Below are 23,865 nucleotides of genomic sequence, written 5' to 3' on the forward strand. Positions count from 1 at the left end.
TCCTATGTCATTGATGGTAGTGAGTGGGGAGAAGAAATGATGTTCATAGCCCAGCAGGACAGAGCAGGTGCTGCACTGCAGAGGTGATCAACGCAGGGGGAAGTAGATTCCTGCAGGACTCGAGGTCTTCCTGCTTGAAAATTAGTCAGGGGATTGAGTTCAAAAGCTGTGAGGTTATGTGGCAAGTGGATAAAACTCTGGTTAGACCACACCTGTTCACTTTTGGCTGTCTCATTATAGGAAGGATTTGGAAACCTTAGAGAAGATACAGAGGAGATTTACCAAGATACTGCCTGGATTAGAAGACGTGTCTCATGAGTAAGCTGGCTCTTTTCTCTTTGGAACAAAGGATGATGAGCGATGTCTTGACAGATGATAAGAGGCAGAGATAAAGTGGACAGCCAGAGCAGAGAGGACATCACTTTAATGTGATTGGAGGAAAGTATGGGGGAAAATGTCAAAGATTTATTTTTCACACAGAGTGGTGGGTGTGTGGAATACGATGCCAAGGGTGTTGGTAGAGGTAGTGTGGCGGCTCATTTCCTAGCGTATGCGAACCGACTCACAATTAGATAGCCTACGGGGGTTTGCGAGCACAGAGCTTTGGAGCCTCTTCGCCATGGGGGGCCGGTTGACAGAGGCTTAAAAGTGAGGCTGAAGTTTTCGAATAAAGTTTTTCCTTCGACTGCAGTTACCGACTCCGTGTCGTAATTTTAGCGCTGCTTGTAGCACACCGCTACAGTAGATACATTAGGGACTTTAAGAGACACCTAAATAGATACATGGATGATAGACCACTGGAGAGCTGTGTGAGAGTGAGGGGTCTGATTGATCTTAGAGGAGGGCTAGAATGATTTTAAAGTCAGGACAACGTGGTGGGTTGAATGGCCTGTAGTGTGCTGCAATGTTCTACGTTCTGCATTTCCAAGCCAGGATAAGACATGACAGAGAGGAGAATTAGCAGGCAGTGGTGTTTGCCTGCACCATCAGCCCTTCTCAGTGATGGAGGCTGCGCTTGCTAACAGCTGCATAGAGGCATAAAGAGAAAATGAATGACACAGGCCCTTCAGTCCTCTAGAGACTATCCCAACTTCCATATTTACACTGATTCTTACACTAACCCAGTTTATTCTCCCACTATCCCAAAACTCTCACCTACTCACCAGAGGCAATGGACAGGGCAATTATCCCATCAATGTGGGAGAGAACTGGAGTACCCAGAGGAAACTCTACACACCCAGTACCAGAGGTGCAGATCAGACCTGTGCCTCAGTGTGGAAGTCATTGACCGCTGAGCTCTTTGCAGATGGGACACCCTGCCACTCTTGACATAGTGGTGGAGGGAATGACTGTTCAGAGCAGTGGATGGATGCTCATCTTTTTTCTTACATTTTTATGGGTTCTTTTGGTTTTCCCTGAATCTCAAGGTTGTATGATGTACAGTATACCTTTGCTGATAATAAATATATTCTGATCTTTGCTTTGTCCTGAATGATGCTGATGTGTCACTGCATCCGCATAGATCCAGGGAAGAGAAGGGTGGGCTGGACAATCTGGACCTCCTCCCTGTTCAATCGGTAATGGAATGCAGGGTGCATCACTTATAACAGGATACACAACCTCTAACCTGGTCATACAGGTGTCACTTCCTACAGGATACACAACCTCTGACCTGGTTATATGGGTGAGTCACTTACTAAAGAATACACAACGTCTGACTTAGTGATAGGTCACAGATCCAGGCATTTCAGCTCTCTGTCTTCAGACTGGGATCAAGCACCCAAGTACACTAATCCTGGTAGATCTCCACATCTCCAATAACAGCCCCACCCTCACTTTATCCTCCTGCTTCCCACCAGCACACACACTCTGGGACATGGGAGAAACCCCGGGCCCAAAGTCTAACACAGCCACAGGGCAAACGTGTGAACTCCAAAGAGAGAGCAGCAGAACGTCAGCATGGAATGGGTCTGCAGGACTCTGACTACTGTATCATTGAATGTCAGGGGTAGGTGAGCGGACTCATTCTCCTGTTGTACAGTGTTACATGTCACTTGTCAGCCCAAGTCCAGATGTCATCGAGCTCTGATGACACACATGCACGGGCTGTTTCAGTTACAAATGGAATTCATTGCCAAGAAGGCTATGTCATTAGGTATATTTAAAGGGAGATTGATAAGTTCTTGATTGGTAAGGACATCCAAAGTTACAGGAAGAAGGCTGGGAAATGGGGTTGAGAAGGATAATAAATCAACTATGATGGAATGGTAGAGCAGACTCAATGGGCCAAATGTCCTAATTCTGCTCCTACTTTTAATGGCCTTATGGAACTGCACCTTGCGCAGTCATCAACAAGCATCCCATCTTCTGACCTCACTGCAAGGCTGAGATGATTGATCTTCAATATCCAATACCTGGCAATGATCCAGAACGTAGTTAAACATCTCAACATTCCTACATTCACCATCAGCCTGACAGCTGCTGGTTAGACATCTCAACATTCCTACATTCACCATCAGCCTGACAGCCGCTGGTTAGACATCTCAACATTCCTACATTCACCATCAGTCTGACAGCCACTGGTTAAACATCTTGGGGTTCCTACATTCACCATCAGCCTGACAGCCGCTGGTTAGACATCTCAACATTCCTACATTCACCATCAGCCTGACAGCCGCTGGTTAGACATCTCAATGTTCCTACATTCACCATCAGTCTGACAGCCACTGGTTAAACATCTTGGGGTTCCTACATTCACCATCAGTCTGACAGCCACTGGTTAAACATCTTGGGGTGCCTACATTCACCATCAGTCTGACAGCCTCTGGTTAAACATCTTGGGGTTCCTACATTCACCATCAGCCTGACAGCTGCTGGTTAGACATCTCAACGTTCCTACATTCACTATCAGTCTGACAGCCACTGGTTAAACAGCTTGGGGTTCCTACATTCACCATCAGTCTGACAGCTGCTGGTTAAACATCTTGGGGTGCCTACATTCACCATCAGCCTGACAGCTGCTGGTTAGACATCTCAACGTTCCTACATTCACCATCAGTCTGACAGCTGCTGGTTAGACATCTCAACGTTCCTACATTCACCATCAGTCTGACAGCTGCTGGTTAAACATCTTGTGGTTCCTATATTCACCATCAGTCTGACAGCCACTGGTTAAACATCTTGGGGTTCCTATATTCACCATCAGTCTGACAACAGATGGTTAAACATCTTGGGGTTCCTGCATTCACCATCAGTCTGACTGTAGTTGGGATTTTAGCTCCTCGTGTGGTTTATCATTACTTTTCTTTTATTCCTTGATCATTTTTTGAATCAAAGGATGACAATGAGTTGAAACCAATCCAAGGATGAGAAGAGTGATTTTGTATGGTAGAAAGGCTAGGGCTGTTAGGTGTTTGGTTGTCCCCACTCCATCAGCCACCCTCTCTCCTGGCTGGTCTTTAGCTGTGGCACATGGAGTGGCAACTGACCCCTAAGCAGAAAGGCCTGAGGAAGAGTCTTGACTGTCCATTCCCTTCCATAACCACTGCCAGTCATGCTAGGTTCCTCTAGAACTTTATGTGTTGTTCTCTAAACAACAGAAGACTTTGGAAGGTCCCTACAGCATCCCTGTTCCAAAGAAACCTCTGATGCCCTTAAAACAAGTTGAACCATGGATAGTACTTAAACTTGTGCCTCATACAAAAGAGAACCTGAGACATCCTTGGATTTGTCAGTGTGTGAGATTTGAATCATCACTCCCCAACTGAAATAGGAGATTGGATCCAATGGAAAGGAACTGAAGATTTCATGAGAAATTTTGTGAGAACATGTGAGGGTTACATAGCAGAGCTCACTTGGTTTTTAACAGGTTCTGCTGACCTTTAATGCTGCCCTCTCCACCATCAAATCCCTGTGCTCACTGACAGTCTGTGAGCAGATACTGTGAGCTGTTCTAACTTGTTTCTTCTGTTAATAATTCCACATCCTAAACCTGGTAACCACTGAAGTGAAGTTTCTCTGGTGTGACAACACCTGGGTTCAATAGAAGGACGAGAGAAACAAGATATGTAGTGCTGTGCTTAGTGCCAGAATGTGTGATGGGGGCTTTGCTGGAAACTGATCAAGTGGGTGAAGTGTCAGTGGGGGATCACTTAGACAATGGTGACCATAATCCGTTTGCAAAATTCTTATGGAAAAAGATAAGAATACTCTGAAAAATAAGTGTCTGAACTGGGGAAAGATTGATTCCAGTTGGATAGGAGCTGAGAGGCAGACAGGGAGCAGCGATGGTTGGGAAGGGGGAATCTTTCTGAAGTTAAACGGTGGGGGTTTAGGATCAATGTGTTCCTGCAGGGTGACGAGAAAGGGAGGCAAGTTCAGGGAACCCTGCATGTCAAAAAATATCGAGGGTTTGATAAAGAGAATCGGAAATCAGGGCTTGTTACATGGGATAGAATAGAGGGCGGGATCAGGAGGACAGGGGGGGCGTTACAAAAAAATTAGGTGCCGAAAGAGAGACCACAAAATATCACTGGCAGACATGATTGAGGGAAATCCCGAAGCATTTTATATTAAGAGCAAGTTGATAGCCTGGGAAGTTATGGGGCCCATTAGGGACCAAAGAGAAAAATAGTGTGTGGAACCAGAGGAAGTGGGTGAGGTCTCAAATGTATACCTGTCAACTGTGTTCATGAAGAACGGTATTATAGGAGGAGATTGAAGTTGTGATGTTAACATTCAAGTGTTTGTGAAGTTTAAAAGGAGGAACTTTGAGATGACAATGGATGTATCTCAGGACCTGATGAGCTGTGTCCCAGGTAGGTATGGGTGAAGTGTCAGTGGGGGAGCACTTTGGCAATAGTGACCGTAACCCAGTTTTGCAACTGCATTGGTACCAGATGACAGAAAGGTTGCACATATGTTTGCTTTTTTTCAAGAGAGGCAGCAGGGATAAGCTGGGTAAGCACAAGCCAGGCAGTCCAAGGTCAGTGGTGGGGAAACTGTTGGAGAAGTTTCTCAGGGACCAGGTAAATCAAAAACTGAAAATGTAGGGTTCTCTTTGTGAGTAGAGGTCCATGACCAGCAAGAGTTTCACTGTCAGCAGTGCCCAGGACCCTTGTTCAGACATTAATGACTTGTCTGTGAGTGTATGAAGTGTCAGCTGGTGAACACAGTGCAATGGTAAATGCGATGTTAGCACTCATTCTGAGAGGAATAGAATATAAAAGCAAGAATGTAATGTTGAGACTATATAAAGCATGGTGAGGTCTCACTTGGAATATTGTGAGCAACTTTGAGCCCCTTATCTTAGAACGGATGTGCTGAAACTGGAGAGGGTTCAAAAGAGATTCACAAAATTGATTCTGGGGTTGAAAGGCTTGTCATATGAAGAGTGTCTGATGGCTCTGGGCCTGTATTCTCTGAAGTTCAGCAGAATAAGGGGAAACCGTTGAAACCTATCGAATGTTGAAAGGCCTTGATAGAGTGGATGTGGAAAGAATGTTTCCTATGGTTGGAGGGGTGGGGAGGCCTAGGACCAGAGGACACAATCCCAGACTAGAGGAGTGTCCTCTTAGAATGGAGATGAGAAGGGATTTCTTCAGTCAGAGTGGTGAATTTGCAGAATTCTGGGTACATTTGAGGCAAAGGTTGATAGATTTTTGATTAGTTAGGGTGTGAAAGGATACAGGGAGAAGGCAAGAGTAGAAAAGTGGATCAGCCATGATGAATTTGTGGAGCAGACTCGATGGGCCAAACGGCCTAATTCTGCTCCCATATTTTATTGTCTTAATGTATCCTCACAGGCAGTCCTCACTGTCAATGCGGAGACACAGCCCTTCCTCACCATTTGAAAAAGGCTATAACCTTCCTTTCTTACTTCCCTGTATTTTTGTTGAAACGTTTCTTTTGTCACTGCCTGCTTGGTAAAAAACAACTGAGTGATTTTGAAACAGGGGGATTCAGTCGACATCTCAAAGCTGGAAAAATCTGAAAGCTGCTGTGAAATTCCGTTTCAGCAGGGGAGTGTTCAGCAGCTGAAATACTGAAGGCTGAAGGCAATGGCGATAGGAGAATTAAGAAGGGGAGATCCTTATGAAGGGGGGAATGTCCCAAGCTGTACTGATTATGCTGTAAAATCCCACAAATTTACTATTCCTGAGGAAACCTCATTACTGATGATAAAGCACCTTGTACATCAGAACGATCTAACAATGGGAACCATTCTCATTAACGCCGGGATTCTCCTTGCAACACGTTGGCACTTTTAAGTGTATTGATGATCTCTAACCCCAGGGATATGGCAACATCTCATTGGTTAGTACGCTACCTCTTGATCTTTATACCGGCTTCTCTTCATCCCACCCTTGCTCTGGCACAAGAATCGGCAATCATTACTTCACAGTTTCTGCAGCGAAGGACTTGATTTCCATTCTGCAGGCCGTTCAGCGTCTGCAGTGCATGTTCCTCTCTGAGGGCCTTTCTAATCCTATGACAAATATCACCTGACTGATATTCTCTGGCAGACTAAGTAGAGCTGGGACATGTCCCAGCAACTCCACACTGGCATTGATGTAACAGCAGTTTCTCCACCCTCCCTCCTCTCTTATCTCAACACTGCTCTGAGATGGAATGTTAAATCACAGCCCCATATAGAATGTGGGCCACTGTAGCACAGGAACACAAGACCATAAGATATAGGAGCAGATTTAGGCTATTTTGCCCAATGAGTCTGCTCCACCATTTCATCATGGCTGATCCACTTTCCCTCTCAGCCCCGATCTCTTGTCTTCTCCCCGAGTCCCTTCATGCCCTGACCAATCAAGATTCTATCAAACTCTGCCTTAAATATACCCGATGACTTGGTCTCCACAGCCACTTGTGGCAATGAATTCCATAGGTTCACTTTCTGGCTAAATTCCTCCTCATCTCCATTCTAAATGGACGGCCCTCTATTCTGAAACTGTGTCCTCTCCCACCATAGGAAACATCCTCTCCACATCCACTCTTTCGAGGCCTTTCAACATTTGATAGGTTTCAATGAGCTTACCCCTTATTCAGGCACTTTTCCCCACAATGTTACATTAGCAATCAAATGCCCATCGAAACTAATCCCTTCCACCCACACAATGTCCACATCTCTCCATTTCCGGCGCGTTCATGTGCCTATCTAAGAGCCCCGAGTGTATCTGCCCCACCACCACCTCTTGTAACACATTCCAGGCACCCACCACTACATGTGTGACAAACTTGCCTCTCACACCTCCTTTGAATTTTCTCCCTCTCACATGGCCTCTGGTATCAGACACATAAACCCCTGTCCATAGGACGGAACTGCTTACTGAATTTTATTGAAGATTTCTGATTTTGCTCTTCCTCTTAAATAGAGACACTCCCTGTGCTTAGATTATCAAAGCTTCTGTATTTTAAGCCCATTTACGTTTCCCTTCAGGCACCCACTGCTGAGGCTCCCAAGCCTGAGCTGGCAATGCTGATACCAACGTTCGATTCTCCCTCAGCTTCTTTCCCCTTTTTACAACTTGACAACTAATTTAATTATTTTTTAAAATTTAGATTTACAGCATGGTAACAGGCCTTTCTGGCCCAAAGAGCCCATGCTGTCCAGCTACACCATGTGACCAATTAACCTACTAACCCTTACGTCTTTGGAATGTGGGAGGAAATAGGAGCTCTCGGAGGAAAACCACACGGCTGTGGGGAGAATGTACAAACTCCTTACAGACAGCAGCAGGAATTGAATCTGGGTTGCTGGTGCCACAATAGAATTATGCTGTGCCTATGCTACCACTCCAATGCTCTACAATACTTGTTCTCAGAAGCACTGTCCAAAGAAGACCGGATATTTCCTGTACTTTTCTATTCTAATCCCATTGTTAGATTTGATAATGCTTCTGGTATTGGGCCTGAGTCACCCATCGGGTGATTTCTACAATTACTGACAGTAAGTTTGTTCCTCTTCCTCACTTCATATTCATATTTCCCCGAGTGGTTTGAGATCTCGGTTTCTGAACAAAATGTTACACTTCACACAAATTTTGAGTTGAAATTATTTTCTCAATTCCATCTCCATTTAATTACGTGTGTTTGGAATTTGTTATAATCCCCACCATTACCAACAGCCCCTCCCCGTCAGGCAGATTACAAACGTTATAATCCCCACCATTACCAACAGCCCCTCCCCGTCAGGTGGATTACAAATTTGTTATAATCCCCACCATTACCAACAGCCCCTCCCCGTCAGGCAGATAAAAAACTCTGCGGTCTTTCAGCGCACTGGCTTCCCAACCTGGATTCTTTGGGATCTCAGCTTGATTCCAGCACTTCTGCTCTTGGCTTTTGCCATGTGGTCAGTCAGCAGGTGAAACCCTTCAGATGGTGCTGGTGGCAGTAGACAGGCAGTAATCATATCACATCCAAGCGCTGATGGAACATGCATGCGGGGTCAGCCCGGATGCTGCAACCCACCCAAAGGTACCCTAGGGACCAAAGCTCAGGTTCCTGACTGTGTCATGCCCACCTGCTACAAGGGGTTTTGGGAATGTCTGAGTGCTTCTGGCTGAAAGCAGGTTTCAGGTGAGTAATAATGCATCCACAGACCTAGTCAGCACACCATTCTTGTGTCCAAAGATCGAGCTTCCACTCTGACCACGGGTAATATGTGTGTTGGGTTTGTTCATTCTCCCTGTGACTGTAGACATGCGGATCTGTGGGTTAATTAGAGCTGTAAATTGTGCTGGTAGATGGGTTGGAGAATCGAGGAGAGTTGATGGGAATACATATCGTACACTGCTGTTAGTGATATATGTTTTGTGGGTGCACCGTGGACCTGAGGAATGTTGTTTCATTTGGTTGTATACACGTGCAGACAGATGACAATAAACTTGAATTTGAATGTAGGGAGAATGAGTTTTTGAACAGCACAGAGACAATGGGCCAAAGGACTGTCTTATCCTGAACTGTAGGGGGTAGGGAGGGGTAGATATTGACACTGTGGGGAAGGAGTGTGTATAACTACAGGGGAATGCCACCAACTTGATAAAAGTGATGAAACAAGCTTTATTCCTCTCCCCCCATGGGTGGGAGGGTTCAGTGCACCAGTTTTCATCTGAAACTCACCCACCACCACGATGATCGGGCGCCTGATGACGTTGGCCAAAACAAACAGGTGTACATCCTGGTAGATGCTTGTCACAGCCTGGCCAGCTGCAGACTCCGGATCTGCAGATGCAATCACATTCTGCCACTCCTGATCCCAAATCTGTGGCAGTTTAAACATGTTACATTAGTTCTGCATGTTACATTAGATCCTACTGGTCACACCCCGAGAGAGAGAGCGAACTGCCTACAGAGGCAGACTCCAGGGCCAGTGACCTGCAGGTACAACCCTGTGCAGCAATGTAAATCCAATAAGAATGTTTATACAAACCTCACAACATCCTGAACAATTCCCAAGCCTTGATTTATTTTAGTTAGAGACTAATTAGTGTGTATTTTTCCAGTACACTCTATGTTTCTTTCAGCATCAGCATCAGGTTTATTATCACTGACAGGTAGAGTCATGGAGAAGTGTAGCATAGAATCAGGCTATTCAGCCCATCTAGTCCGTGCCAAACCAATTAAACTGCCTACTCCCATCAGCTTGCACCAGAACTATATTCCTACTATCCAAGTACCATTAGACCATAACCATAAGAGATAGGAACAGAATTAGGTCATTTGGCCCATCATGTCTGCTCCACCTTTTCATCATAGGTGATCATTTTCCCTCTCAGTCCCAAACTCCTGCCTTCTCCCAATATTCCTTTATGCCATGACTAATCAAGTATCTATCAACCTCTGCCTTAAATACACCCAATAACTTGGCTACCACAGCCACCCATGCCAACAATTTCCACACAGATTCACCACTCTGTGGCTAAACAAATTCCCCCTCAACTTCGTTCTAAAAGGACGTCCCTCTACTCTGAAGCCATTTCCTCTGGTCCTAGACTCTGCCACCATAGGAAACATCCTCTCCACATCCACTCTATCAAGGCTCTTCAACATTTGATAGGTTTCAATAAAATCACCCTTCATTCTTCTGAATTCCAGTGAGTACAGGCCCACAGCCATCGAGTGCTCCTCATATGATAAGCTTTTCAATCTCAGAATCATTTTGTGAACCTCCTTTGAACCCTCTGCAATGTCAGCACATCTCTTCTCAGATAAGGGCCTAAAACTGCTCACAATACTCTATGTGAGGTCTCACCAGTGCTTTATGAAGCCTCAACATGACATCCCTGCTTTTTATTCTATTCCTTTTGAAATGAATGCTAACATCGCATTTGCCTTCCTCATCACAGACTCAAACTGCAACTTAACCCTTAGGGAATCGCCTATCCAAACTTCTCTTGAACGTTGAAATCGGCTGGCATACACCACTTGTGTCTGCAGCCTATGACACACTCTCAAGACACTCTCCTTAAACTTTTCACCTTTCACCCCAACCCATTACCTTCAGTTGTAGTCCCACCCAGTCTGTGGAAAAAGCCTGCTTGCATTTACCCTATCTATATCCCTCATAGTTTAGTATAACTCTATCAAAACTCCCCTCAATCTTCTATGTTCCAAGGAATAAAGTCCTAACCTATTGAATCTATAACTCAGGTCCTGCAGGCCTGGCAACATCCTTGTCAATTTTCTTTTAATCTTTTAACCTTATTTAAATCTTCATCATCATGAAATTTGGTGTTTTGTTGCAGCAGTTCAGTTCAAGACATAAAATGTACTATAAATTACAATAAGAAATATGAAATAAGTATAAAAATTTAATTAATTAAGCAGTGCAAAAGAGGGCATAAATAGTGAGGTAGTGTTGATGGATCCGTGGATATATAGGTCAGTGTGGGAGTGAACTGGAGTTAAAGCAGAAGGTTATTCCTGCAGAATGAACACCACAAATCCATCACCCATCATTTTGTTCCTCCTGTGTGGAGCAAGCCAGGTTGTGAAGGTGGAGGGGAGGAATCTTTATTTAGTATTTATGTTAGACTTCCAATGACTACAGATTCAATGAATTAGAGGGCTAAGTAGAGAGGAAACACTCAGAGGACCACAGAGTCTGAAAGTCTTCACTGAAACACAAACTCTGGTCAAGCCAGAGTCTCACCTCTGAGGAAACCACCCCACAGGAGCTGATGAATGTCAGACTCATGTTGGAATGAAAACCCTACAATTCCACCATCTTGGGGGGGGGGGGTTCTCACTGAAACCTGTCAAATATCGAAAAGCCTAGACATGGAGAGGATATTTCCATTATTCGGAGAGTCTAGGATTGAGGACACAGCTCAGAATAGAAAGATGTCTCTTTGAAACAGAGATAAGGAGGAATTTCTTTGTCGGAGGGTGGTGAATCTGTAGAATTCATGCTACTGAAGGCTGTGGAGGCCAAATCATTCTGACAGGTTGCATCACTCTATGGTGTGTGTGTGTGTGGGGGGGGGGGCTACTGCACAGGATTGAAAGAAGCTACAGAAAGTTGTAAAATTAGTCAGCTCATTCTTGGGTACTAGCCTCCGTAGTACCCAAGATATCTTCAAAGAGCAGTTCCTCAGAAAAGGAACATCCATTACTAAAGACCCCCATTACCCAGAGCATGCCCTCTTCTCATTGTTACTGTCAGGATGGAGAAACAGAAGCCTGAAGGTACACACTTAGTGATTCAGGAACAGCTTCTTCACCTCTGCAATACGATTCCTAAATAGACATTGAACCCATGAACACTATCTCACTTTTTAAAAATATATATATTATTTCTGTTTTTGCCCTATTGTTAGTCTATTCAATGTACATTTATATAATTACTGTAATTGATTTACTGATTTTTTTCTTTCAATATTATCATGCATTGTATTGAACTGCTGCTGCTAAGTTAAAAAATTTCACAACGCATGCCGGTGATAATAAACCTGATTCTGATTCAGATTCTATATTTAAAGTGCAGGGTAATAGGTACTTGTTTAGTCAAGGTGTCAAAGATTACAGGGAGAAGGCAGGAAAATGGGTCTAATGGGGGATAATAAATCAGCTATTATTGAATGTTGGAGCAGACACAATGGGCCTAATTCTAATAGCCTAATACACAAAAGCCTAATTCTGTTCCAATATTTTACTGCCCTATGGACATAGGGGATATAGCCTGAGGAGAAACACACATTATTGTACATAACTGTGCAGTGTAGGAGATAGCAGCAAGCTTGTAATTTGAATGCTTGTGATATAGACCTGCATGGTGACTTGAAGGGCCAGATGAAAAGTTTCTAACTGAAGCATGAACTGCCTCTCTACACAGACACTGTCTGCCCAGCATGAACTCTGAGTCTCTCAACACAGACACTGAGTCTCTCGACACAGACACTGTCTGACCTGATCCATGAACTGAGTCTCTCGACACAGACACTGTCTGACCTGATCCATGAACTGAGTCTCTCGACACAGACACTGTCTGCCCAGCATGAACTGAGTCTCTCGACACAGACACTGTCTGACCTGATCAATGAACTGAGTCTCTCGACACAGACACTGTCTGACCTGATCCATGAACTGAGTCTCTCTATACAGACACTGAGTCTCTCTACACAGACACTGAGTCTCTCGACACAGACACTGTCTGCCCAGCATGAACTCTGAGTCTCTCGACACAGACATTGAGTCTCTCGACACAGACACTGAGTCTCTCTACACAGACACTGTCTGACCTGATCCATGAACTGAGTCTCTCGACACAGACACTGTCTGACCTGATCCATGAACTGAGTCTCTCTATACAGACACTGAGTCTCTCTACACAGACACTGAGTCTCTTGACACAGACACTGTCTGCCCAGCATGAACTCTGAGTCTCTCGACACAGACATTGAGTCTCTCGACACAGACACTGAGTCTCTCTACACAGACACTGTCTGACCTGATCCATGAACTGAGTCTCTCGACACAGACACTGTCTGCCCAGCATGAACTGAGTCTCTCGACACAGACACTGTCTGCCCAGCATGAACTGAGTCTCTCGACACAGACACTGTCTGCCCAGTATGAACTGAGTCTCTCTACACAGACACTGTCTGACCTGATCCATGAACTGAGTCTCTCGACACAGACACTGAGTCTCTCTACACAGACACTGAGTCTCTCGACACAGACACTGTCTGCCCAGCATGAACTGAGTCTCTCGACACAGACACTGTCTGCCCAGTATGAACTGAGTCTCTCGACACAGACACTGTCTGACCTGATCCATGAACTGCCTCTCTACACAGACACTGTCTGACCTGATCCATGAACTGAGTCTCTCGACACAGACACTGACTGACCTGATCCATGAACTGAGTCTCTCGACACAGACACTGTCTGACCTGATCCATGAACTGAGTCTCTCGACACAGACACTGTCTGCCCAGCATGAACTGAGTCTCTCGACACAGACACTGTCTGACCTGATCCATGAACTGAGTCTCTCAACACAGACACTGTCTGACCTGATCCATGAACTGAGTCTCTCGACACAGACACTGTCTGCCCAGCATGAACTGAGTCTCTCGACACAGACACTGAGTCTCTCGACACAGACACCGAGTCTCTCTTCTGCCCAGTATGAACTGAGTCTCTCGACACAGACACTGTCTGCCCAGTATGAATTGAGTCTCTCGACACAGTCACTGTCTGACCTGATCCATGAACTGAGTCTCTCTATACAGACACTGAGTCTCTCGACACAGACACCGAGTCTCTCTTCTGCCCAGTATGAACTGAGTCTCTCTATACAGACACTGTCTGACCTGATCCATGAACTGAGTCTCTCGACACAGACACTGTCTGACCTGATCCATGAACTGAGTCTCTCAACACAGACACTGTCTGACCTGATCCATGAACTGAGTCTCTCTATACAGACACTGTCTGACCTGATCCATGAACTGAGTCTCTCGACACAGACACTGTCTGACCTGATCCATGAACTCTGAGTCTCTCTACTGTTATGTCCGCAGCCCCCTCCTTTGTGAGAATTGCAAGAGCACTAGTTGAGGTGGGGGGGGGGGTCAGTAGACCCAGGAAATGGGAGAGGGAGACGTGCTGAATACCTCGTTCCACCGCAATGCAAAATAATGCGACATTGACCATTGTCTCCTGGAGACCACGTTTGTGGATTGGGGACCATGCTACGTGCAAGCCCTTGGGCAAAGTGGGCTGGTTGAGAGAGAGAGATTGCATCATCCCAACCTGATTGACATCTAAGACCCCGTGAGGAAGTATAAGAGAGGGTCTGGGGGAACACCCCCTTCAGACGCACCAGAAGAAACGCTAACGATCCCGTAGTAGCGGGAAGCCATTTGAAGGAAGCCACTTGCGTTGGATTCCGTGGCTAGAGTCGGTGGCTGGAACCACGGAAAACCGCTTTTAGCTAACAACAGGGAAGCCCGCTCCCGATTCAATGGATTTGCTTCATAAAAGACCGGGCAAGTTTCTTTTCTCACCAATCTCTCTCTCTCTCTCTCTCTCCAACAAGTGAAAACCCAGCAGTCCCCCAAAAGGCTGAAGCCTGCAGGAACTGAGTGACTTTTATATTTCCATCAGACAATATATTATCCCCTAGACAAACGATTGAGCTGTTTCTTATTGATGGTTATTATTAGACCCGTGCTTTTAGATTGAGTAGTGACGACGTATATTATCTGAATCTGAATATTATCTGAAAAAAAATCTTGTTTTTGTGCCCCTTCATAAATAAAGACTTTTAAAAATAGTACCATCAGACTTCAATGGACCTCTCTATCTTTGCTGGTAGTGATCCAGCTACGGGATTTCGTAACACTACACAGACACTGTCTGACCTGATCCATGAACTGCCTCTCTACACAGACACTGTCTGACCTGATCCATGAACTGAGTCTCTCGACACAGACACTGTCTGACCTGATCCATGAACTGAGTCTCTCGACACAGACACTGTCTGCCCAGCATGAACTGAGTCTCTCGACACAGACACTGTCTGCCCAGCATGAACTGAGTCTCTCGACACAGACACTGTCTGCCCAGCATGAACTGAGTCTCTCGACACAGACACTGTCTGACCTGATCCATGAACTGAGTCTCTCGACACAGACACTGTCTGCCCAGCATGAACTGAGTCTCTCGACACAGACACTGTCTGACCTGATCCATGAACTCTGAGTCTCTCGACACAGACACTGTCTGCCCAGCATGAACTGAGTCTCTCGACACAGACACTGTCTGACCTGATCCATGAACTGAGTCTCTCGACACAGACACTGTCTGACCTGATCCATGAACTCTGAGTCTCTCTATACAGACACTGTCTGACCTGATGGGAGTTTCAAGCATTCCCTGTTTCCACACTTTCAGCATCTCCAGCTTCTCTTTAAATCTGTCTGTTTTTTTTGCTGAAGGGCCCATTGTTGACCGTCAGAGCTCCCGCATGCCCACACCCCAGCAGAGTATTTAAGTAATGTTGCGTTCTTGTCTCCCCTAACCTCCCCCTTCACTTACTGTTTTAATTGTTGTATGTATCCTAACCTTGTCTCTGGGAATTCTCCAGGAATGTGGTCTGGAATTACTTCAGATTCTAGGAATAAGCAGATCATTTGCCTAACTAATGATGCACTAGTACTCCATCTGGCCTCCTTTCTTGATCGTCTATGCTCTTTATCCTACTTCTCTGTAAACATACTCTGAGTTTAAATCTTTTCCAACATGTACTGACCCCATACTCCCTGCAGTCCACCTATCGAACCCCTCAGAAGACCCTTATCACCACAGCCACCTCTCGAACTCTGCAGGAGATCTGCACAGCAAAGTTTACATGAACAGCCAATACAGTCCGAGGATGTGCTGGGGGTAATAGACAATAGGCAATAGGTGCAGGAGTAGGCCATTCGGCCCTTCGAGCCAGCACCACCATTCACTGTAATCATGGCTGATCATCCACAATTAGTACCCCGTTTCTGTCTTCTGCCTATTTCCCTTGACTCCACTATCTTTAAGAGCTCTATCTAACTCTATCTTGAAAGCATCAAGAGAATTGGCCTCCACTGCCTTCTGAGGCAGAGCATTCCATAGATCCACAACTCTCTGGGTGAAAAAGTTTTTCCTGAACTCCGTTCTAAATGGCCTTCCCCTTATTCATAAACTGTGGCCTCTGGTTCTGGACTTCCCCAACATCGGTAACATGTTTCCTGCCTCTAGCCTGTCCAATCTCTTAATAATCTTATATGTAACTTACACATTTGCCATGCTTCCAGAACCAATATAGCATGCGGCTCTCTAAGCCCAACCCGTATGCTTTGGAATGTAGGAGGAAACCAGACCACTTGGACGAATAGAGGAAACCCACATAAAGTCATAGAAGATACAGAACAGAAACAGGCCCTTCAGCCCATCTAGTCCATACCAAACCATTTAAAGTGCCTACTCCCATCAACCTGCACTGGGACCATCGCCCTCCATACCCCTACCATCCGTACTTCTCTCAAACTTTGAAATCAAGCTCGCTAGCACCACTTGCGCTGGCATCTCCTTCCACACTCTCACCACCCTCTGAACGAAGATGTTTCCTCGCATTTTCCCCTTAAACTTTTCACCTTTTACTCTTAACTCATGACCTCTAGTTGTTGTCCTACCCTACCTCAGTGAAAAATGCCTATTTGAATTTATCCTATCCATACTCCTCATAATTTTGTATACCTCTATAAAATTTCCTCTCAATTTTCTACATTCCAGAGAATAATGTCCTAACCTATTCAATCTTTCCTTATCACTCAGGTCCTGCAGACCAGGCAACATCCTTGTAAATTTTCTCATATTCTTTTGACCTTACTTGCGTCTTTCCTGTAGGTAGGTGACCAAAACTGCACACAATACTCCAGATTAGGCCTCACCAATGACTTGTACAACTTCCACATAACATGGTCACAGGAAGAATGTACAAACTCCTTGCAGATAGCAATGGGAATTGAATCCCAGTCGCTGGTGCTGTAAGGCATTACACTGCCACTATGCTACTGTGCTGAAATGCAGTCCTCCCTTAAATTCCCTCATCTAGTATTTGATACTTTCACACTGTGAATGGTCCAGCAACTGATGGTAGGCCACCAACTTGCTTTCTGTCCACCTGGTCCCAACGTGTATCATAGCCCTGAACTGTGAAGGTGAGGAGTGGCTGCCTTTTCCCTCCCTCTTCCTGGATAAGTCTGGTGTTTCCAACTTTCAGACATAAGGGAGGTTCTCATCAGAGCCAGGTAATCATCAAACTAAACATGTGATCCTTTTATTAAAACCACTTGCTATGGAGTGGTCAAACAACAGTTCGTATTACACCCAGGTTTTAATTTCTATTAAAGTGACAGAGTGAATGAAACACTTTGCCTTACCTCAGACTGGTGAAGAGGGGTTGCATCAGGAAGCCCTTGTTCTCTTAGATACTCGGCCTGTAGCCTGAGTTTGAAGTTAATGCTGTGGGCATTGACCAAAGCACAGTGGAAGGTTTTCTGCAACACGAGGTCTGTGTCCTGGACACCCCACATATAGAGAGAGACTGAATGTAGGAGGCTGTTCCCTTCTCCTGCCCAAGAACAAGGGTGTTTAAAAACAAAGCACAGAATCAAACCCTTGTGTGTGGCATGATAGTTGATGAAAACATAGAACATTACAGGCCCTTCAGCCCACAATGTTGTATCAACCTTTAACCTACTCCAAGATCAATCTAACCCTTCCCTCCCATGTAGCCCTCAATTCTCTATCATCCATGTAGCTATCTGAGAGTCTCTTAACTGTCTCTATTGTATCTGCCTCTACCACGAGCCCTGGCAGGACGTTCCACACACCCACCACTCTGTGTAAAAAATCTACCTCTGACATCACCTCTACACTTTCCTCCAAACATCTTAAAATTATGCCCTCTTGTATGAGCTATTTTCACCCTATATTCGACCTACAGTATGCCTCTTATCATCTTATACACTGCTATCAACTCATCCCTCATCCTCCTTCCTTCCAAAGAAAAAAGTCTTAACTTGCTCATTCTTTCCTTAAGGCATGCTCTCTAATCCAGGAAGCATCCTGGTAAATTTTCTCTGTACCCTCTCTAAAGTTTCCTAAAATGAGGTTGCCAGAAGTGAACACAATACTCTAAGTGTTGTACAGAAGGCTGTTACATTTCAATTCTAATTTCAATGCTGATTATTTCTTTGTTGATGATAATTCTGCCCCATAAAGTGAAACCCACCATAAAAAAAGACACACTATTTCACCGGAACCAAAATCTTCCCAATCTATCACTGCAAATGCATTGAAATGGCTCCAGAACAAAGTTCAGGCCAATGTAAGGTACTGAAGGAATGTTGGATAAAACAAAATTTACTACATACCTCCTAAATAAAGAGATACCATCTCACTCTGCCTCAAGGCATGAAACAAAAGCAATTGAAGATTATTCAACCACCAAATCCATTCTAGCACCTAATATAATCAGGATTAAGCAAATAAGATTGTTTTTAATCACTAAGAGAGCTTTTGCACTAAAAATGAGAAGGCAAAGAACATGAATTCTCAGATCATAACACTTTGATCTGGGAGACTATTTATTGCAAACCCACTGATTGATGGCATTTAAACAGAAACAGAACCTAGTCTATTATTGCTGATTTATATAACTTGAAATTTGGTGTTTTGTGGAGGCAATATAGAGCAAAGGCAAAGATTACTAAGAACTACAAAAATAAAGAGCACAACAAAAAGGAATAATGAGGTAGTGTTCATGGACTGTTCAGAAATCCGATGGCAGAGGGGAAGGAGTTTTTCCTGAATTATTGAGTGAGAATCTTCAGGCTCCTGTATCTCCTCCCTGATGGTAGCAATGTGAATAGGGCACGTCCTGTCCTTGGTGATGAAGGTCCTTAATGACGGATGCCACCATTTTGTGGTATCACCTTGTGAAGGTGTCCTCGATGTTGGGGATGCTAGTGCCGATGATGGATCTAACTATCTACAAATGTCTGCAGCCTCTATCAATCCTCAGCATTTGAGCCTCCAGTCGAAGCGGTGATTACTCCCTCATGCAACTATAGAAATTTGCTGGAGTCTTTGGTAGCATACTAAAGTTTGAACAAAATATAGTTGTTGTCATGCTTTTTTTTTGTGATTGTATTTGACCTAGGACAAATCTTAGGAATGTTGACATCCAGGAACCTGAAGCTGGAAAAGCTGTGCTTTTCACTGCTGACAGCTCGACAAGGACTAGATCATAGAACACAAAACACAGCATAGGACAGCACAGGAACAGGTTCTTCAGCCCACAATGTTGTGCTGAACAGCTAAAAAGTAAATCTTAAGCTCCCAAACACTAATCCCTCCTACCTACACATTGTCCATATCCCTCCATCTTCCTCACAGTCATGTGCCTATCTAAACTTCTCTCAAAAGCCTCTGATGTATTTACCTCTACCACCATACCAGGCATTCACCACTCTCTGAGTAAAATACTTACCCCTCATATCCCCTTTGAACCTATCCCCTCTCATCTTCAAAGCTTGCCCTCTGGTATTAGACATTTCAACCCTGGGAAACAGATACCCTCTGCCCACTCTATCTATGCCTTTCATAACCTTATAAACCTCTATCAGATCTCCCCTCAGCCTCCAACTCTCCAGAGAAAACAACCCAGGTTTGACCAGCTTCTCGTGATAGCACATGCCCTCTAAACCAGGCAGCATCCTGGTAAACCTCTTCTGCACTCTCTCCAAAGACTCAAAAACCTGCCTATAGTGAGGCAACCAGAATTGTATGTCATACTCCAGATGTGGCCTAACCAGAATTTTATAAAGTTACACTGCTGTGTGTTTCTCCTGACTTCCCTTTCCTGAAATACACAATCAATTCCCTGGTCTTGTTGACTTTGAGTGTAAGAATTTTGTTGCAACACCACTCAACTAGCCAATCTTTTCACTTCTGTATGCCTTGTCTTCACTATTTAAGAGTTGCCTCTTATTGTTACGTATCTGAAAATATATCAGAAACTTGGCATGCTTTCACAACAGTTCAAACAATTAATTTCTTTTGAATAGAGGCCCTCCGTTGGTTGTGTCAACCAAGGTTGTTGCGTTCTAGCTGTCTACGTTGTTGGTGTAGCACCGTCAGTCAATAGACAAGCCAGGACAGTACAATATGGAGAGCAATCTGTTGCCTATGTAGCAGGCTCCATCTCTCCAAACAAATGATGAATCCAAAGGAAAAACAGTGACCAATTCAGTAGCATTGATGTCAGTGATAATAAACCTGATTCTGATTTGGATATGGAGGAAGTGGTTGATAATTAGGGAGGAAAACCCTGTCAGGAAGTTACCCAATGTGTCATACTCCCACTGAATTAATGACAGACAGCTCAAGGTCCCTCATTTTATTAATGTTCCTTCCCACATGGATTACACTCCTCAGCTCTGTCAATAACCTAACTGGCTTGTTGTTGAATATCACACAAAAATGACTGCAAGGAACTCAGTAGGTCCGGCAGAGTCTGTGGAAGCGAATAAACAGTTGATGTTTTGGGCAGAAACCCTTCTTCAGAACTGGAGAGGAAGGTGGAAGGTGCCTAAATAAGATAGTGGGGGAGGGGAAGGAGGACAGGCCAGAGGCTGAAGCCACCAGGGTGGTGGGGGGGGGGAGTGATGAAGTAAAATACTGGGAGGTGGTTGGTGGAAAATGCAAAGGGCTGGAGAAGAAGAAATCTGATAGGAGAAGGGAACAGACCTTGGGAGAAAGGGAAGTGGAAAGGGCACCAGGATGAGGTGATGGGCAATTGAGAAGCAGTAAGAGGCCAGAGTGGGGAATAGAAGAAGAGGGGAGGGGAGGGGGGAAAGCTGCTTAACCTGCTGAGTTCCTCCAGCATTTTCACTGGATTTCCAGCATCTGCAGAATTTCTTGTGTTTATTGTTAGATATTCTCCATAACAGCTGTGGAACATTGGGAATGCTGAGCCATTGTGCCAAGATATCTCTTGCGAGATGTTTTGTCCATGTGATTGATTATTCTGTTTGAGGTAGACGTGTATGCAGCCCTAGACTATCTGTTCCACCTCGCCCCTTTGCGGCCACAACTGCTCCTGGGCTCAGTGGGAAGTGCTGCCAGCTCTGGAGATGCTGACGTCCACTCCAGCAAGATTAATCCATGTCAAGTAGTTGCTGTGTAAGGACATCCAAGCTCCAGAAGACAGAACAAAATCCCTGACTCCCTTTGTTGCTGGGAGGACCCCTGCGAGCAAAAAAAAAAATCCCTTGGCTCTGAAAGTTAACTGAATGAATATTTACTGATGAACCATCTATTCACAGTATGACTAGTATTCAATACCTTAAATGGTTGCCACACTGACTGGAAAACCACAAAAACTGCAGTTGCTGGAAATCTGAGAGGGAACTGGAACAGCTGGAAACACTCAGCAGGGCAGGCAGCATCTGTGGAGGGACAGAGGGGTTGAACGTTTCGGGTCAAGGACCCGCCATCAGAACTCTGACCTGGAACTGTTCCCTCTCCACGGAGACTTCGTGATTTCGTCCCGGGAGCTCAACTGTTCCGATCCGAAATAATCCCCCCCCCCCCGCCTTGAAGTTCAAGCACGGTTATGTCAGAAGAGGTCAGAGAAATTTTCAGCAACGCACACAAAAGTCGGACCTTGTCTTTCCTTCCAGGCCTGAGGAAGGGTCTCGGCCCGAACCGTCGACTGTTTGCTCTTTTCCATAGATGCTGCCTGACCTACTGAGTTCCTCCAGCATTTTGTGTGTGTGTGTGTGTGTTGTTTTGGATCTCCAGCATCTGAAGATCTTCTCACGTTAGAGAAATTTTTATGTAGCTTATCTTCCAGAGATTGAGGTTGAGGATCGAGGATCTCTACACACAAATAACGGTGGAGTCGGTGATTCTACTGAATTCAACCTGGCCGATAATCTCCTAGCAGTAAAGAGAGCGGAGACCGAATTAATCCCCGGAGAGGGGACAGAGGTCCCTCGAGAACCTAGCTGATCTTTCACCCAAATCTGTCTCTCTCTCTTTCCTCTCAAATTCCTTCATAGCTCCGCAAGCAAAGCTTATCGCCGCTGGATGAAAAGTTAGTAAGTACGGACATAGCTCGCCAATTACAAGAGGGCAAGTTGCAAATTGGCATACTGCCTCAGTGGAAAACGGGCACCACTATCAGCAACGACCCCCGTGTTTGGTGTTCGTTTTGGAAGGTCCACACCCTCACTCGGGGACACCCCGAACCTCGGCCGCCCCTCAGTACCGGGTGACTTCCCACCGACTCCAGCCCTGACTGAGATAGGCGTTGGTTTCACGAAGCCGCAGGAATTTAAATTCACCACCCCCGCTCTGACTTAGTACCTGTGTGAAACGGGAGTTTTGCGGAATCCGCAGGTGGGGGAGCGGCCCGGCTGCGTAAACGGTTTGCTTACCGGAGACCCTGAGCGGATACACCGTGCGGAGCTCTCGACACCAGTTGAGGATGCTGGCGGTGCTCAATGCTCGACTCAGCGCCTGGTCCAGCAACGTCTGCTCCAGGAGGCTCCGCAGCGGGGCAGGATACGGCCTGGTGCTGGGCAGCTGCAGCGTGTGGACGTGTAACCTATGCAGATGATAGAGGAGGGGTCGGCCGCCCGGCGACTTCACCACGTCCTCCGCGATCAGAGCCCGCAGCTGCGCCGCTTTCCTTGGGTTAACGTCCGAAAGGTTCGCGGGGAGTTCCATGCCGGCCATCGGGTCCCACAGCGGAATCCGAACTGGGGTCCAACTGTTCACACACTGGCTGCCGGCTGTCAGGTCCCGCAGCGGAATCCGCACTCGGGTCGCACTCCGCTCACACACTGACTCCCTCACCGCTGCCTCTGCCGTCAGTCCCGTGCCTCGCTGCCTTTGAGCTGGGTCTCGGGACTTTCCAGTCGATAGATAGCGTTAACCTTTCAGTCTCCGCGCCCAGCCTGGGGAGGAGGGGGGAGGAAATAGTGGCGTCGATAATCCGAACCTCCACTCACACCCCCATCGTTCCGGTAGCTTTATTGATGTACCACAGAGAAAGGAGAGAACAGGGGACGCGCGAAGTAGGGGAGCGGGTGAAGGGGAAGAGGGGTAAGGGGATGGGGTGGGAAGGAGGAGGGGAGGAGACGTGGAGGGGGAGGGAAGGAGGTGGAGAGAGATTGCAGAGTCTGGGTCTGTTCTCCCTGGAGCGGAGGAGGTTAAGAGCACACAAGATGGATGTATATAAAGTTCTGAGGAGTATAGGCAGTGCAGACGCATATCATATCAGAGAGCACAGATCCTTCCTCACCCAGAGAGCCTGGAACACACTGCCTTGCCGGAGAGAGGCCACTGACAGCAGTTAGGAGTCTAAACGATCACTTGATCCACTGAGACACTGTGGACCAAGTGCTGAGTGGGTGCCCACTGGTCAGCATGGATTAGATGGACTGAATGGCCTGTTCTCATGCTATGCGATTCTATAATTCAAACTACTTACTGTGGCTTTCCAAATGCTTGAGGAAGCAGGAAGTGCAGAGCCCGAACAGATCCTCTGTTCTGAAGCGCTGATAGCCCGTGGTTTTTATACTCTTTATACTGTTCCGTTCAAAAAGTTGCCCTTCGGGTCGCTTTTTTCTTATCCCCTCTCACCCTAAACCTCTTGCCCCGGCGAAAAGACTATTACCGGGGACTATTACTGAGTCTCATAATTGTAAACATTTCTATAGGGTCATATAAATTCATTCTCCAGCATTCCGCGGAATAAAGACCAGGTCAGACCGACCTTTCCGGATGCCC

The 23,865-nt window shown here is 45.8% G+C and overlaps 1 protein-coding gene across 2 annotated transcripts in view; it reads right to left on the reverse strand.

The window, feature by feature from the left end:
• LOC132380383 (tumor necrosis factor alpha-induced protein 3-like) overlaps nt 1-23,865 on the reverse strand; it is a 53,213-nt gene that overhangs the window by 17,893 nt on the left and 11,455 nt on the right. The window contains exons 1-3 of one of the 2 annotated variants that reach the window (XM_059949125.1): nt 22,509-22,953; nt 17,442-17,632; nt 9,136-9,277 (exon numbers count right to left, since the gene is read on the reverse strand). In XM_059949125.1, coding sequence (XP_059805108.1) covers nt 9,136-9,277; nt 17,442-17,632; nt 22,509-22,809 — 634 coding nt within the window. In that variant the 5' untranslated portion in view covers nt 22,810-22,953. Of the gene's footprint in view, nt 1-9,135; nt 9,278-17,441; nt 17,633-22,508; nt 22,954-23,865 lie in introns of those variants that run through there. The other variant, XM_059949126.1, reaches the window with a different exon arrangement.

The sequence above is a fragment of the Hypanus sabinus genome, chromosome 24 (genome assembly GCF_030144855.1).
Source record: "Hypanus sabinus isolate sHypSab1 chromosome 24, sHypSab1.hap1, whole genome shotgun sequence".
Taxonomy (NCBI): Eukaryota; Metazoa; Chordata; class Chondrichthyes; order Myliobatiformes; family Dasyatidae; genus Hypanus; species Hypanus sabinus.